The sequence below is a fragment of the Seriola aureovittata genome, chromosome 7, assembly GCF_021018895.1.
Source record: "Seriola aureovittata isolate HTS-2021-v1 ecotype China chromosome 7, ASM2101889v1, whole genome shotgun sequence".
Taxonomy (NCBI): Eukaryota; Metazoa; Chordata; class Actinopteri; order Carangiformes; family Carangidae; genus Seriola; species Seriola aureovittata.
In genome coordinates, this window is record NC_079370.1 from 20073630 (window position 1) to 20091467 (window position 17838).

The window sequence follows — 17838 nt, forward strand, 5'->3', positions numbered from 1 at the left end:
CATACACCAGTCCTGCCATGTATTTTTCCCCACAGGTCACGGCAGACCTGATGCTGCACACACATTTGCCACCAGCATTCCCAGAGTTTGTTTACTGTGCCAACCTTCCTTCTTCTCTTCAGGTTGATGTCAAACAACTCTTGTAGGGTTGTTATACTTTCCCTTCTCAGTCCTGAAAGACTGAGAAGGGAAAGTATATCACAAGTACCTTCAACATCTACGGCTCCTCTGGTACCTACATTACTGTAGAAAAACAAGTACCATCAGAATTTTGATGCCAAAAGGTTTTGGCATGAAGTAATTATACTAGAATCGCTGCATATGTTTGTTTTCAGAACACACTGAACAGATGAAAGTTAATTGTCTTTACATTTTATGAGAAAAGAAGACACTAAGAACCAATATACCTACTTAATAAGGTTTAAGGACAGCTATGTGCTCCACCCTGAGTCAATGGAGCAAAGATGATGTGAGTACCAACATGGCTTTTTGAAAAACAAAGCGCACTTTACTCATTTCCTCAAGGCACCTTGGGCTCACTCATCTTCCTCTGGTTAATGAGTTCAAAGACAGCTTTATAAAACATTTACAGACACACAGAGGGGGTCTCAAGCTCTGCCCGAGTTCCACATGACCCCAGGTTAATTCACCTAATTACTCCGCTTTGAATCTTCTATCACTCTTCTTTTTCTTATTCCCCTTCTGAGTCTCCATCCATCTTAGGCCCCTCTCAACGGGAGAACCAAAAAGCAAAACCTTTTCATCTCCACAAATATCCCTCCTCAAAATGGAGTCATGCACACCCTAGAGTTAGTTCCAGTGGGCTCAACACACACTGACCAAAACAGGCAGACTTATCAACATCCACCCAGAAAATGTTTGTGTCATAAAAGAGCTGCTGATTTTCACTGACTCCCTTAGGAGTTTGGAGGAAGCTTTGCCCACTTCTCTAATCAGCCATACATCAGCTTGATGAGGTTGATGAGAGGGATGCTTTGAAGTGCTCTCTGGGTACCATAAACCAGAACAAGGGAGTCTTAGAGATAATGAAATGACTGTTAATGGAAAAGCCATTAGTGCTGGAATGTCAGGTCTGACTTGTAAAGCCAGGCAACATAAGGATGTCAGAAAAAACAGTCCAGGTCAAATTATTTAACTGCAGTGACCACGATGACACTTGCCCTCTCTGGCAATAGCTGAGAGCGATTGTAAGAAATATAAATTTACTTCTGTATTTCCAAACATGACAAGACCTAATAGAGTAACATAGCTTAATCCTTCAATTGTTTAGACTGCTATTTATTCAACCGTATCTCACTTTTTAAAAAATTGTTCTGGATTCAAGTAGGTCACTAATCAACGTTTCTGGGCCTTAGGGTGCCAGATGGACAGAATTATCAACCAACAACAAGGTCCTGGTTAACGACTAAGTGAATGAATAAATGCATGAACGAATCTACACATTACACAATGGCCAATAAGTCTGTCCAATTCGAAACAAAGGTGGAAGTTGAGGATATTCATCTGAGAGGTCCCTGATCTTGAAGGAATGCTGTCAAACAGCTAGTAACCGACTTCTGCTGGAGATACAGAGTCAAGCTGGTGCTGCTGCTGTTGCAGTGGCTGCTCTGTAAGGGAGATAAGTCCAGGTCAGGAATGTCTCTGTGCCTGGGCCAAGCAGGGATGAATGGAGGCAGAGATAGAAGGACATGACAAGGGAAACAGTAATGGAGAGGAAAGAGGGATTGAATAACACAGAGGTAGAGGGTGAGGCAGAGGGAAGCAGGAAAGAAAAGAGTGATGAATGGATGGGAACTGAGGAGGGGGGGGGTGAAGGTTGGGATGGCAACAGGCAAAGACAATGAAATCACAAAACAGGTTAAAAGATAGACGGAAATATAATCAGCAAAAATAAAGAACCAATAAAATGTGTGAAATAAAATATTTAGGTGTCTCCACAGAAGAATCTGTCTGCCTGTGTGAGTTCTGTGAGTATCAGCATGTGGAAAGCTGTTCTGTACTTTTTTTCTTTTTTTTTTTAACCAGGGTGAAAAACCCTGTCAACTCTCAGACAGCCTCCTCCCTTTAATGGCAAAGCAACCGTGACAGCAGCCATGACAGGAAGAAGGGGGCTTTGTAATGTCTGTTGGGTCAGAATATGGGCTGTTATCAAGTGAGTCTGTTATCAATGCACCATCAAATGGACTTGTGGGCTGTGTCTGATCTCATCCAATATCCACCATGCTGAGAGAGGGATTTAGATAAAACTTGAGTGCTGGGCTTGGATCTGCCTGGACTGTCTGTTTTGAAGCATTTTGTATTTGTTTGTGTGTGGGTGTGATTTGGGACAAGAGGGGTAATGCGACAGCCGTATTGCAAGGCCATGTACGTGAGCGTGTGCATGTGTGAATGTGTACAGGCATTTTTTTTTTTTAGGACATTCCAGGGGATGGCCTTATGCAAGTGTTTCAGGGGAGAGAGGGAAATAGAGGAGTATTAGGGGAAGGAAAAAGGAGAGTGTTCATGTTGTTTACTTGCGTTGGCCATTTATATCCCATGGGACCTTTGCATTTTTGGACCGGAAGTGTGAGTGTGAACATAAGTGTGCGTCTACGTGACAGTTGTGACCAAGGACACCGCTAAAGCCAAATATCCAAGGGGGCTCAGCTAAGGTCAGGCTGAGGGGGTTTGGACAGTAAAGTGGAGGTGATATCACTGCAAAGCCAGCATGGATTATTTTAACTGTCCCCACCAAATGTCACACAACCCTGCACAACAAGTCAAAATGTAATTTTTCACCCAAAGTTCAAGTTCAAGATTGTGAAAGGGAAAGCCGCTGACCTTCGGACTGCACTGAAAGCATTATAAAGGGCACCAAATGGGCAGCCTTGACAAACAAAGTAAGCAAGACCCAGATTAACAAAAGAAATATTATCTCAGTTGCCTTTATTAAAATATCTTTCTGTAAGGGTTCTGCCTTCACCTCTATAATAACAGACGTGAATGAAATTTCATTTGAGATGCTTGCAGGACTGTAAATAATTAAAATTACATAGAAAAAAAGACAAACTTTCAACAATTTCATGGGTATCATTTCTTCAGAAGGTGAAATGTTCCCAGTGAAAAGTGTTCAATTGTAGATCATCCAAAGCAAACAATGCATTAGTTCTGGAAAGAAATGTTGCTGCCAAATATTTTAAATGTAATGTTTTTCTAATCTGCATTCAACTTAATTATATTTGGGACAGATATCTTAAAACTTAAATAACTAAAACCAAAATGGATGGATAGATTGCACTATAGTCATGAGAAAATATCTATTTTGTTATTTGGATTAACCGTCCCTTTAAAAACACCACATGAAAGAGAAAAAAAGTGAGAAACCTGCCGATGACAACCAGCTTCAAATGCACTGGGAAAAGAACGGCTATGAGTGCAAAGCCAGTGTGAAATAATGAGAAGTGCAGCTTCTTTCTGCTACTGAGAGAGTAAATTAGTGTCTCGACAAGTCGAGCCGCCAAAAACGAAGTGTAAACACAGTCTTTTAGCTCTCAAGAGGGAAAAGATGATTACCTCACAATTACAAGACCACAGAGGAGAGAGAAGCCCCATTGCCTCAGTGACAGAAAGAGAGATTACAGGGTGGCGGCTGCACTAATGATGATGGGGAAAAGCAAAAATACTGCAGTTTATCCCAGAGGATACACAAAATTGCAGCAACTTACAGAAATTTGTGGCACTTGGCTACCGCTTTGGCAATGCACTTCAAAATGAAAGATGAAGAGGGAATGCTTTATTTGTTGCATGTCTGCTACTGAGTTTAACAACCTTTTTTTCCCTCGGAGCACCGAGACGTCAACATCCACAGAGGAATTCAACAGGTTTGTTACACAGCAGCAAGTGAATGTCAGAAACATGTCAGTTCTGACTCTACTTTTTCCAACAAGTAGATACTACTAAGTCTGTCAAATTATTTCATAATCAAGTTGATTAGTACGGCTAACATGTTAACCAATATAATTGGCTAAATACAAACACTTTTGTATGACGTGTATGATACAGCATTTATCTCCTATGCTGACATCACTGCACCATTGTCATTCTTGCAAAGCCTTAAACTTAGAGGAGGGTTAGCTTTGCAATACACCACTGCCTACCACCCCTCAGATTTTAAGCCATCTAATAAATCCTCACACACTAATGTGATGACTGTGGGGGAGGGTGACCTAATCCTACACTGATACCATGATGCACCACACACACACACACACACACACACACACACACACACACACACACACACACACACACACACACACACACCTCCAATATTGATTTGGTATCATTGATGCCAAATTGAACCCTCCTAAGTGCACAAGCTAGTCTTAATACCTTTTCATATTATTACACTGATCTTGGAAAAATAAAGTATATCAAAGTAAGGGGATTGTGCAAAGCTATACAGAAATTCTACTGTGCAGAGCTTAGAAGACCTTAAATTATTTTACAGACAGTCATAAAAAGTTGTATAATCCAACTGCAAAAAGAATATACCAAGACTGTTGCCTAACACATGATGTAAAATGGGTGAAACTGTCAGCCTTGTAAAAACATCAGAGGTCAAAAGGAGGCTAAAGGAAGCCTAGATGGATTGACAGGGGTTGTAATTACTGTGGGTCACTTAAAACATTGTCATACCCTGTCACAGTCATCACCTTTTATTCAGCAGGACATGCACACCACATCTAACATGTTAGCACCATGAAAACAGCGCTGAGGTCCAGCTGCTTTTCTACGGTCATGTTTCAACTGCTGAAAGTCTGTCATAGTCTACAACTTCAATTATTTAATTTCTACCCTTCATCTACATCTCTTCTCCATGACTAATATTCACAGCCTGTTTGATGGAAAGAGAAGGTGCAGGCACAGTGCTACATAATGCCATGTGGATATGAGGTCAATGCAATTGGATGAAAATCTAGTGAGCTCATCTGACAAACATTACACTGTATACTGTTTAAGGCCAATCCAAGCTATCTGCATGTCTGTGTATCTGCATGACATAACTTTCATAGTCTGCCCAAGTCTGTGTGTAGCCCAAGAAAATCAGAGACTGTACATACTGCAAGCACTGAATGCCCATGTGCCAGACAAGTAAAATGGAGGCTTGGTGTGTGCACCGTATGCCTGTAAAAATTATTTCTTATCCTTGATGCAATTCCGTTTTATTTTTTTTTGACTTTTTCAAACTATGGAGCAATTCTTTCTGTCACAAGGTCGCCATCATGTTTTCTAGTGTATTGTGTGGAATGTATGTGCGTACGCATACCTCCAACTACTGTATGAAAAAGATGTGCTATCCAAGACAACAAATACACCCTCTTTCCATATCAAAAAACAAGTCTGAACAGGCTGCTTTAATATTGTTTATTTTATTCTAAACCTAATCTCTTCCATTCTTTAAGTCAGTCAATCAGACAGCAATACCTTCTATTCTGGCCAATGCAATTACTACTTTTAGGTGCGGTAGCCCACCAAATACTAAAATCTTCTGCACATCATCTCTAGTCTCTTAATGTTACACACTAGGACAAGTTCACCGGATCTCAGAGCAGACTGATGACTGCACAACAGTACCCTCTGAGGGAGCTGAATTCCTCTGTATCCTCGCAGACACACTGGCCCAGAACAAAGCTTTATCATCTGTTAATGAATTCCACGGCCAGCAGTGCTTACTGCTGCGGGCAGGTAATTAGTTTGAACAGCGGGAAAGATCAAAGACAACACTTCCTGTCTTGCCCTCTGGTAGTGACCTCACAAGGGGAAGTCACAGATTTCACCGGGTGAGAGAAGCAAAGAAACTCTATGAAGCTTAGCCAACAGGCACAAAATCATAGTCCCCGTGAAAAGTTGTTTCAGTTTGAATCACAGCAACTTATCCATTTGGTAAAACAAAAAGTTGTTTAAAAACAAAACAGCTGCTTATTGTCTTTGTAAAGATCACTTGTTTGCCATCAATTACACATTTCTCCTGATTAAAAATGTTCTGTTGCTTTTCTTCTTGACATAATTTAGTGACTTTAACATTATTGCAAATCTAACTTAATCTGTTAAGAACTGCAACAAAGAACAGGCTGAGTCAGGCCATCATTTCACGGAAGAGCTAAAACTATCACATACTCAGGGTTATCATCCTGAGTGCTGGAGCCTCCCTTCCTCTCACAGTGCTGGCTGAAGCCCTTATCTGACAAAATGGAGTCCAAAGAGGACAGTGAGAGATAGCCTATCTGTGTGTGTGTGTGTGTGTATATATGTATCTGTGTGTGTGTGTGTGTGTGTGTGTGTGTGTTTGCATATGTGCGTGTTTGAATGCCAGTTTTATCTGATGATCCAAGTCATTACCCAGCCATGCCCCACAACATGTTGGCTCATAATTTTTCAATGCTGCCAAGTGTGGTTACATTAACACAGATCAACATGGTCGCACATGGTGATGATAATACACTGCCAAAGTACCTTTGAGAAGATACAAGGACAATCACACTTATGTGGCCCAACTCTTCAGGATTTGTCAGTCATTTCCTCCCAACAAGAATAGAAATAGTCTTAAAACAATTTGAATTGTACAGTAATCCCATCCTACACTCCTAAAATAATAGATGAAATATTAAAAAATATTTAGTGGCACAGATACAAGAGTCACAGACATTGAAAAATATCTGTTGGCTTGGCGGGCCTACTCTCCACACTAACTGAAGGATTAAAAGCCTGTAGGATTTGGCTGGCCATGGTTTTAGAGTGCTGCTTAATTCTGCATGTAGCTCTCACAACATATTTCATTGTACATGAGAGATAATTGAGAAAGCCCCTGTCATGCCGAGCAAGCAACTTATCTGAGAGGTTGAAAAGACCGTAAACGTGCTGCATGGGTCACGCAAATACTGGCTCTCTGAATGATGAGTCAGTTCCATGACGTTACATCTTTGTCCCTTGATGCTCCGCCAGCGGCACTTAACATGACTGTGCTAGAGGAATCCATCAAATATTGATATTAAATCTACTTTGTAATTGCTTAGCTTCTTCATCCCATTCTATGTCACTAAAGGTAATTTCAGATTTGGTCCAAATGTACACAATGAACCAATCACATTATTCTGTGAACTGCACAAGGCTTACAGAAAACTCACCAATGGTTTGAGGTGGACAAAAGAGAAATTTTCCCACAGAAAAAAGAAAACAGCAGCAGCTTTAATGTTTTAGCAACCTACCAAAAAAGCTGCCTGAGGTCTGGGTAAACCTCTCCAATCAGGCCCAAGTGTCAAAACTCCATAAAAATGGATTTTAGATCAATTCTTCATGAAGGTCATCCTGTTCACCCCCATCTCCATAAAGTGCTGCTTGTGTTTCATTACTATTCTTGTTTCATTTTTTCCACATGCTAACCCTCTCAGATCCCCATTTGTTTGGCAGCACCCACTACTTTGTGCCTTACTGTTTCACCCATCCAAACTTTCAACACATCTGTCAAGCAGCAAGGAAATGGCGATGTGTGCTTCTACACGACTGAAAAGCTCCTGCTGGAATGGACCACACTCTGTGCCTGGCACATGGACATCCCGTTCCTTATTCCCCTCTCCCTGCATTCCAAGTGGAATACATCACCTGCACATGGCTGCCAAGGACGAGACATACATCATCCTGTCAGGACAAGAGCCGAGATAGAGAGGGAGCATGGCAAACAAATGGCACTGCCCTCTGTCCCGAACAACTAGCCTCCAATGAGAGTGAGAGTGCGCTTAAAACCCATTCAAGCAAATAAAGCATATTTGAATTTGAATCAGAGAGAGAGTGTGAAAGCAGCAGCGAGAGCAGAAAACCACTGCAACCATTCAGGCACATGCTCAAGTACAGAAGACTAAGATGACTACCAGCAACGCCTCCCGTTGCCAGATTTCAACTCTTCTTAAATATGGCTCCACCAGGTCAACAGCTGAAGTCAAGGTGAAGTAGAGCTAGCTGGCACAGGTTGTATGTAATGAGTGATGATATGTGAACATTGATGGCAATACCTTCTGGTCACCCTCAACCTCCCTCTCTATAAATCCTGGCCGTGAAAAATGAGATGGCAATCAATTGAGAGGCAAGTAGACTGAGCCCCTCTGGGAAACAATTCACTTTCTGCAGTTTCTGGAATAAAACAGATGTATGTGGATGTGGAAACACACAACACATAAACACACACAATTTGTGTATTTTGTACGGCAAAAATTCAGAATCGATTCTTTAGTTAAGCTACAGTAGATAGTGAAAGGACAGAAGGACAGAAGGTCAGAAGACGTTCTGCACAGGTCATCAGTTTGACTCAAACCTAAGATGTTGTGAGTAAAGAGGATGAGCTTTAATTAGATAGGTCAGACCCATATGCCACAGTCTGCACTAGGAAGTGAGTTAGTTTGGTCATTTTTGCATTACATGACACTGTTATGTGCAATAACAATGGCGGCCATGTGATATCCTGTCTGCTCAATTATCAGCTTTCCGCCTTGTTTCTTTAGCTATCACTTATAGCATGGGCGCTCTAAATATGAGCAGTTTGTAATCCCCAGGCTCTGTAGGAAAATGTGCATCATCCATCTAGTTGACCCCTCCACACCCTTAACCTAAGACCTAAGCCATTAGGACCTACAGGCTAAATAAATCCCCTTTTACACAGTAGTCCTAAGGCAGAAGATACAATATGCTCATCCTCTGGTTGACGTTATTCATATACTTTGAAACATATAAAAAAGTATACAAAAGCTCTTTTTTCTCTCAAATCAGTCATATACCTATTTAAAATCCACATGCAAGCTAGCAACTCACCGAGAAGAAATATAAAATATGGTAGAAAATCTGCAGAGGTAAAGATAAAAGTAGAACGGAGGTGTGAGGAAATCTCAGTGCGTCAAACTGATGTACATTTCCTGTTCTATTGTCTGTCATCATTATGAAAGATCAACAATAGCAGACAAAGATAAGAAACTTGTTCCTAATCACAGCATTCAGAAGAGCTCGTTCCCACTTATTGTTGTCAGTGGCTGATTGTTGCGCAAAGGATTTTCCTCAGTGGGATTGAATCTGCTTTTCAGCCTCGGAGACAAGAGACAGGGAACTGAACAGCCAGCAGGAAAAAAAAAATGTTAGACCATGCTGGATTCATTCTGCATTCAGGTGTGAAATTAGCAACATAAGTTAAACTGACAACACAATATATTGGAGATACAAAAAAAAAATTCAAAATGTGGTCCAACAGCCACTTCAGTATTGTTTGTGAGAGCTACAATATACTATACTCCTGAGAAACAGCTCAGCAACAATAGATGCCTATTTATAGCTAATCTTGTATCTATTGTAAATAAAATGCAAGAGAGAACATAAAACTTGAAGGTAGAAATGAGTGATAGTAAGCACAAGTACAAAGACCAAGACTGAGTTGAGAGACTAATGCAACTTCAGGGAATGGAGAAAAACTGTTGCGGATGAGCCTACTCATACATCTTCACAGTTTCGGTATCTGAAGGCCTCTCACTTGCTCCACTAACTGTACCTTTACTTTCATAGACAAACTGGCTTAGAACAATTCATCAGACGCTGTATCTAAAACTACTGACCATTCCAAAACTATTGTGTTGTCGTGTAAGTGTCAATTCTTGGCATATGCTGATGAAGAGCAAACATATAATCCATACAGAGTGGTTTTGTGGTTTACCGGCCTCCTTCATTGCCGGCTGTATCATTTAGCTCTTTCCAGCAGGGTCAACTGTAGCAGTTTACTGGCAGAGCTGAGTTATGATGGATGACAACTAAAGGACCCTTCTGTAGAAAGAGATCTTTTAATAAACTGAAGTCACAGCATTAAATACTGCATAGCATATTTGTATTTACATCTGCAAAAACCACAGCATAACAGAAAAAGAGACTGAAGGTCGAACGGTATACTGGCAAAACTGACTCAGAGAACAATGCGATGATCTCAATAAAGAAAACACCATCGTCAGAGTAATGATCTACCAGTTTCTCCAAGTGAGACATCAGTTTTAGTCCAGAGACAACACACTACCATGGCAATACAGCATCTCCTCAGTCACCTTACAGCAGCTCAGAGGATACTGTATGGAAATTAACAATAACAAAGGTTGACGGAAAAAAACAAAAATATCCAAACAATACAAACGGTGTGTTCAAGTGCAACTTTTAAGAGGAGACAAGAAATGATACAAAGCATTTGATCAGTCCACCTTTGCCAACAGTAGTCCTTAAAAGGTCTGCTTAGCATCATGGCCCTAAATAAGATTTAAGTTTCCATGTCAGGGCATTGTGGAGGCTACACGCATAGGATCTGTGGCTCTGCCTCTGGTACGACTGGAGCTGATGCTTACCTCCTCCAAATTGTATTTACCTACATGTCAGGGGCTTTGGGGGATATGGAAATACCACATGGAGACTGCAAGATTTGTGATTACTCAGACGGTGTTTCTGATGCTAAGATAGTTTACAGTGAAGTAAACATGGACCAAATTTAAGAAAGGCTCTTTTTCAGCAACGCTACCCAAGTTGTTATTTTCTATTGCCTTTGTTGTATAGAGAAATGCTTATTGTATAGTATTTGTTGCTTTTAGGTGCACTTGGCTAGAAGTGCTCACAACAATAAAAAAAAAAAAAGGTTAACCAAGGAATATTCCGTTATTCAGAAAATATATATCTACACTAAGAACAAGTGCACTAAGAGCCTGTTTAAAGGTAAAAACCTAACTGCCAACCCGGTGTGTTGAATCAGTAGAAAAGACTGTGAAAATAGGCACTTATAGTTGTTAATGTGCAGGAACTCTGAGATCGACCATCCTCCCCCAATGATTATCGTTTTCCCCAAGCTCTGCAAAGCCTGCATCAAGTTGGCTGGCAGCCCTCTGCCAGGGGCTTTGGCCAATATTGAGGATTAAAACCCTGCAAGTCTATAAATACACCTAGCAGACCAACGTCAGCACCCAGCCAGCTATTGGACTCACCTCTCACTGCTGGATGGCTGGCATGTGTTTTTTTTCTTTTCTGCTTATCACTTGCTTCTACTTTCTGCCTCTGTCTTTCAGTTTCTCAGACTCTCAATGCTCTCTCTCTTTGTGTTCCTATTTTCCCCTCCAACTCACTCTCTCAGTTTGTCTCCCACTCTTCTGTGTCTTTCACTCTATCCCTCTCATACTCTCTCGCTTGGCAGGGCCTCTTAATTGGAAACAAGCTGTGAGAAGGCTTTCAGTTTGAGGTTAAAACTGCATCTGACCTGCCTCCTGCTGTATCTTTTCTTCTCTCCTTTGGCTGTATCACAGGCTTGTGCACAGTGGCTGAGAGCAGATGTATGAAGGACGTAGTGTGGTGGAAGCAGAAAGTTGACTCTTCCCACAGGCTGGAAAAAGCAGGGACATGACAGGTAACCAAGCCAAATGGAGAACATATAACTTGGCATTTTTAGTCTTTGAGCAACATACCCAGCTGAAATAAGATATGTATAATCAAGTAGCCGAGAGAGACTGATTAATGCCACCTTAGGGCTTACACATTCTTTTTTGGGAACCCCAGTTCTTTTTACAATGCAAAACATGCATCAGGTCTCCTGACATAGCCTTTTCCATTGCCATCAGCTGGATTTCTTGTAATTTTCATGTGCAAGCAAATCTCATCACATGTACAGTCCAGAGCAGCAAGAATTTCAAGAACCTACCCAAAAATAACACTTCTTGAACCAGAAAGCTCTTAGCTCGCTGACTAGTCCCAGTTCTTTTTCAACATTAACAGAAAACCAAAGAGCCACATGGAAATATGAGTAACAGAAGACTTAGGCTAGTTAACGGCAGCTGTTAATCAACAAAATTATTATCACAAGACTAAAAAAATTCAATTAAAATGCAACTAAGAAAATACAATTATACAGTATAGAATGCAATGCCCTTCCCAGATATAATCAAATTTTCCCTTCAAACAGGCAACATACAGAGTACATCAAAATCCCCATATACATACCAGGCAAACATCTGGAGCATAAAGTCTCAACTATTACACAAAAATGACATGGCCATTACATGGTAATTATAGTGAGAGGCTGCATTCAGTCTGTCACAACTTCCTTGTTGTCAGTGGGAGAGGATAAGAGGGATTTGTTGCACAAAAGGCCACAGCCAGGCACAGAAACTATTACTTCCACCCAGTTAGACCACAGACTGCACTGTCTGACCCATAGGGCTGTGTAACAGGACAGTACAACTCAGTCACAATCAAACATGTCAACCTGCACAGAGAATCTGAGGATTGTGATCTGTGCCTTATGCAAGTAAGATGACTCTGTAGGGAACAAGCATAAACATGGCACAACTACAGCTGTTAAAATGTGACACAATTACAAATTGGCCAATGTCTTAACCCGAGTCTAAATCTGTCTGACGAACAGCTGCCTTATCCAGGGAGATTCAGCTCAGCTCAGCTCAGTTAATATATTCCCTATTTGCAACATGCTCCAAGCTGCTTACTTCAGCCAGTGTGTTGTTTACAGCACAGTATAAGTCAGAGACACTTTTCATTTGAAAAGTTGAATCATGACCCAAAAACAAATATTGATCTCCTTGGCAACTGCCTTCCTTGACTACCACCCCACCCACATCTTAGCCCCTCCAAGTCTCACTCTCTTGGAAAGTCGTGCACAGCTGGGTGCCAGGACAGGGATATAGAGCAGGTCTGGGTATGATTACAGCTGAAAATGATTCAGCTTCTGGGGACTGATGAATCAATCATGTCAGACCTAATGTTAACTATTTGGATTCACCCCCAAAAAAGGCTAACCCTGGCGCAACTACTGGTGAATATTGGCCAGAAAGCAATTAACAAATAAAGACCAATACAGAGAGAAAACCAAGAAATAATGTTCTTAAAAAATAATCCACAGTGTGCACAGAACAAGTCTACATGCACCTACACCTCAGTGCTAAACATCTTCTGGAGGATCATTCAGAGTGATTACACTTTATATTATGGGACCCATCCCATCCAGGGCATCCTTTAATTATCCTCCACAGCAGGTAAAATAATATGATACTTTGGCATCAACATTGTACCCAGGCCACCATGCCAGGTGATCTATGAAAATACTGAATTCAAGGCTTAACATCATCCTCTGAAAGTGAGAAGAGAGTGGGTAATTATTTCACACACAAAAATAAAAAAAGATAGTGAACTGCAAAAAAAAATGAGTCCAGACAGCCTAAAACTGTATTCTGTAAATTCACTGTGCACTTGAAGATATTTTTACCAGATCCTTTCCAAACAAACTTCTTATAAAAAATGTATATCTTGCTTCCTCTATGTGCACAAACCATTGGATGTTTGTATGATGAAAACCTTGCATTTTCATTTCAAAATTTGAGATCCAAATCATTTCAGAATGTGTCATAATGTGAGTGCGACCTGCAAGTCCATACATTCCAGCACAATAAAAGTCACAGATGGGCTCAGATGAAGAAGATTGTCAAGCTTTCTGTTTGAAACGGTATATAATACATATCCTCACTATTGAAGTGCCAGAACTTTTGGTAACCATATCGGTTTTACCGGTATAAAGACTTTGAATGTTGGGGCAAAGGGAGAAGGTGAGGCTGGAAAGAGTAAGTACATTTTATATAATTTAACAGGAATTCGACAGTGGACTGGGGATCAAGCCAAAGTCTGTTGACTGATAGTGGTGTGGCTTACTGAGGATGTTCTGACTGAGAACCACTGAACATTCTGTAGCCATGCAATGAAGCTAAGCTGGTGAGGGCTAGTGAGATACCCAAAGCCTGTTTCTACCCCTATGCTACTTAATGACAGGAGGATTATTCTTTCCTTTGGGTTATGGCTCTGATGCCACCCATCTCACTGTGTGAAATCACTCCCTGGCAGCACTTGGCAGCGAGCACTCAGCTGGCAGAAAGAGGCAGAGAGTGAGAAGATAGCTCATGTCTTAAGAGTGATATGGAGAATGTTCTTCTGCTGAGCCAATGAATGAACCCCATAAGCTGACACTTACCTGCACAGGCACACACGAACATGAGGGGATCGATGCTCAGAAACACATCATGATATGAAAATACAGCTCAAAGTTTAATGGACAGGAAGAAAATAACTCCCCCTGATTTTCACTGCAATACATGTGTCATAGCTGATCCTTGAACATACTATGTAACATACTATGAAATGGTCTGTCACCCAAACCGTACAACTGACAACATCATGGTAAAGACGCAACATGGGGGTCAATCACTTCAGGCCCCCAAACAACGAAGGGGTCACGCAGGACACGGTTTGGGGCCAGGGCATTCCTGGCTGATGCAGTTGGGTTTGTCTGGGAAATGACTGAGCAAACAGGGGCCAGAGTGGCTTCCCCTTACTGGCACCAGCGCTTTGTCCCCACTAATCCACTCCAAAGAGCCACAGTCAAACACCCAGCGCCATACAGTCACCAGTAACAACACAGCACAGTCTGGGGGGACATGAAATGAATCCCACTGGCCAAAGCAGGGAGACAGACGCCAGTTTGCTCATCAGATTTGGGCACAGAAAGCAGTATGGCTTATCTGTAGGACTGGGTGGTGATCACAGAGCAACTTTTTGAGGCAATGGGGCTGTGCAATATTGCCTTCAGCTGGCATGGCGTCAAGCTCCTCATCTATTAGCTCATAAATCCTGTGCATCATGATAACTGGTAGCAGAGTGTGTACATTTTTACATTGAGTGAGTCAGAACTCGTAATAAACCAACAGGAAGAAAGGTGGAGATGTCGAGAGCAAAAGAAACATGGTTATTCACTGGTGAATCGCAGGTATTTAGGTACAGTTAGGGATATCAATTGAATTACTTAAATACAGCAGCTCTTTGTGGCTGACATTAAAGCTAATCTACTTATCTGTGCCTTGTGATGTGTAGTTTGGTAAATAAAGTCATATGATATGAAGACTAGTGAAGAGTAACAAATGTTGATGTTTTATGATGTTCTTGTTTGTGTTTCTATTGCTGTTGAGTGAAACAATAGTGCAAAATGAACTGGAATCAAATATGGGCACAACAGGATTTTGACAGCCCTTGGGCTGTGTTGTGTTTAGGAATACTATCTTCACACTTCCTCATGTTTGGGAAGCATAGTGACAAATTATGTACATGACATCCCAGACTTAAGGCTCTAGATCCCAATCATAGCAACGCTTATATTTATACATCCCTGAACAATAACAAGAAATAAAAAAATATATATATTTAAACAACATGGGAAAAATACCAATAAAAGCCATAATTTGAGGAAAATGGGAAATATTAATTGTAATATGTTTTGCTTAGAGATGAACACAATCAGACCCAGTTTAATATACTAGTGAGTATACAAAATGAAGAGACAAGATGGAGTGCAAAAACAGAAATCAACTTATACCCCATACAGCTACTTTGCAGTATGAATGACTGTAGTTGGGTGGTACTTACTTGTCATATTCTGCGTTGTCTTTATCACAGCGTGCATCCTTGTGCTTCTGCCAGTCTTTCCCATGCTTACAGGTGGTGAGGAGGACGACATCCTCTGAGTTATGAACATGATATAAAGCGTTCCTAGTGTCTGAACCTATTCCAGTTAGGTACCTCTTCCCCTTAAAAACAAGCATGTACTTCCTATAAGGGGGAATGGTGTTATGTTTCAGGTAGCCTCTTTCCCCTCCTGTCCTAGGGTGGTCTTTAGAGAAAAGAGGGATAGAAACGTCAAAGTTAGGCCTAAAGTTCTCTGTGCTGATGCTGGCCTTAGCCAACATAGCAAGACCGATGTCGAAGCCAAGGTCTTCCGTGTAGTCTGGCCAGGTGCCGGAGTATAAGTTGAAGATGATGTGGTTTTTGCCCCCATTCCACAAAGGAAGGCTCTGGATTTTTGCTTTCAGGTTGTGCACATACTGGGGTGAAAGCTGGTCCCGGTCCAGTGTGTCCAGACTCAGGACAAACAGACACGCCTGTCCTGGGTCAGGTGTATAGAACCTGGACCCTTCAATAGAGGACAATATGTTCTGATAACTCTCTGACATCTTTTCCCCTTTCTGCTGGGGGTAGACGTAAACTTTAAATCCATTCCTCTCACACAGGGAGAAATCAAAACAGGAGTCCATTCTGCAGCGTTTTCCAGTGTAAACGCCTGAGTTAGCGTCCCTCTTCTGCCTAGGAGATATGTGTTCATTGTGATCATCGCGCCGATCTTGCTCCCAGGAGCTGAAGGGCTGCAGGTACCCCGGGAAGCGACGCCACCGAGCCCCGGGGTGATACCCGGTGAGGCTGCGGTCATCACGCCGACTGGGTCCACGTCTGGATAGCGGGACTTGTATCCCCCCAAAACAAAACAACAGAATGACACACGCACCGGCGGAGAACAGAATTAAGTACCGTTTTTTGGCCTGCATGTGTCCTACGATCTGAGATAAGATGTCTGGCGATAAATCCAAGAAGTCCCCAAGTTTTGGTTTCACCACCTCTTGCGGGAACGCTCCGCCATCTTCCCCCGGGCTGCAAGGGTTGTGCGCTCACGTCTCCCACCTTCTGCTTCAGATGCCTTTCACAAGTCCGGGAACTGATCCAACGCATGTGGGCGATTTATAATGTTCATCCACCTCGTCTCCCCGTCAATAGTTGTATCGATTAACTGACAACAGGTTCTCCTATGCAACAGAGTGCCTCAATCTGGGCATCTAATGTGGCACCCTACTTTCCTTTGTATAAAGCTACCTTTACTTTGCCCTAAACGTTCATTATAACACAGAGCATTACTTTGTAGATAACCAGAGTCACACAGTAACTAATAACATCACTGCACAAAATGAGTACAAACTTGAGCCTGTTTAGCAGCAGTGTGTACTAGACTTGTTGCCTGGACAGTCAACTATTGTCCCTGCTGGAAATTAGCTACCAAGCGGGCACCGGAGCCCTAAACATTCAGCATATTGCCTCTATTGCTGCCGCATTTATTTCACTAAACGATAAAGATAAAAGTATCATTATGGCTGTTTGCTAAATTTATATAGCGAATTCCTACAGCCGATTTAGCTAGCAAGCAAGCTAACTACCTGGCTAGTTTCTGAAAACATTCCCAGTTAGCTTGTTAGCTAAGCGGTCGCATCAAAGTAGCTTTAACGTTGCTTGGAAGTAAAGACAGCCAGGCAGCCTCTACTCCCCGTCTACGACCATGTCCCTTCATTCATCCACAACTTATCTGTCGCACTCCCGACGAAACCGACAGGCTAATTTCTCCGTAAATGTCTCCAGTCGTGTAAAGTGTTCAAGCGGTGGCTCACACACATATACAAGAACAAGAGGTGCTGTAGAGACTGCAAGCCAAGCAGAGCAGAGCGGCACGGCAGTCCCACCAGGACGACTGCTGATGATGATGTGACGTTTTTCCACGGCGCACGGTGCGTTATCATTGGCTCCCATTACATCCGAGGCGGGCGGGGCTTCCAGTGCACCCATTCACATCCAGGGAGAACCGAGCAGGGAAGTAAGGACGGAGAGTTCCTGCACAGATTGTGCCACAGAGGACTGTGAGCTGAGATTTGTGGTTTACCTGTTGAACCATATCAGACCAAATGAGAAGTTAAGAAATAAACTCCCATGGAGAATTCTTTGACAGTCCAAGATAGTTAAATGGGGAAACATCAGAAGCAGGCCTTAAAGAACAAAATAACTATTACATCACAGTAAAATTCAAAATAATTTCACTCCACTCATTTAGCCATTTAGCTTGTTCTGGAGTTTTTGATC

General features: G+C 41.9%; 1 protein-coding gene across 1 annotated transcript in view; it reads right to left on the bottom strand.

Moving 5' to 3' along the window:
- The window catches only part of LOC130172655 (exostosin-1a-like), a 38815-nt gene extending 21377 nt beyond the window's left edge, over positions 1 to 17438 (bottom strand). The window contains exon 1 of the mRNA XM_056381505.1: positions 15532 to 17438. Coding sequence (XP_056237480.1) covers positions 15532 to 16484 — 953 coding nt within the window. The 5' untranslated portion in view covers positions 16485 to 17438. The remainder of the gene's footprint in view (positions 1 to 15531) is intronic.
- Between the last annotated feature and the right edge of the window lie 400 nt (positions 17439 to 17838).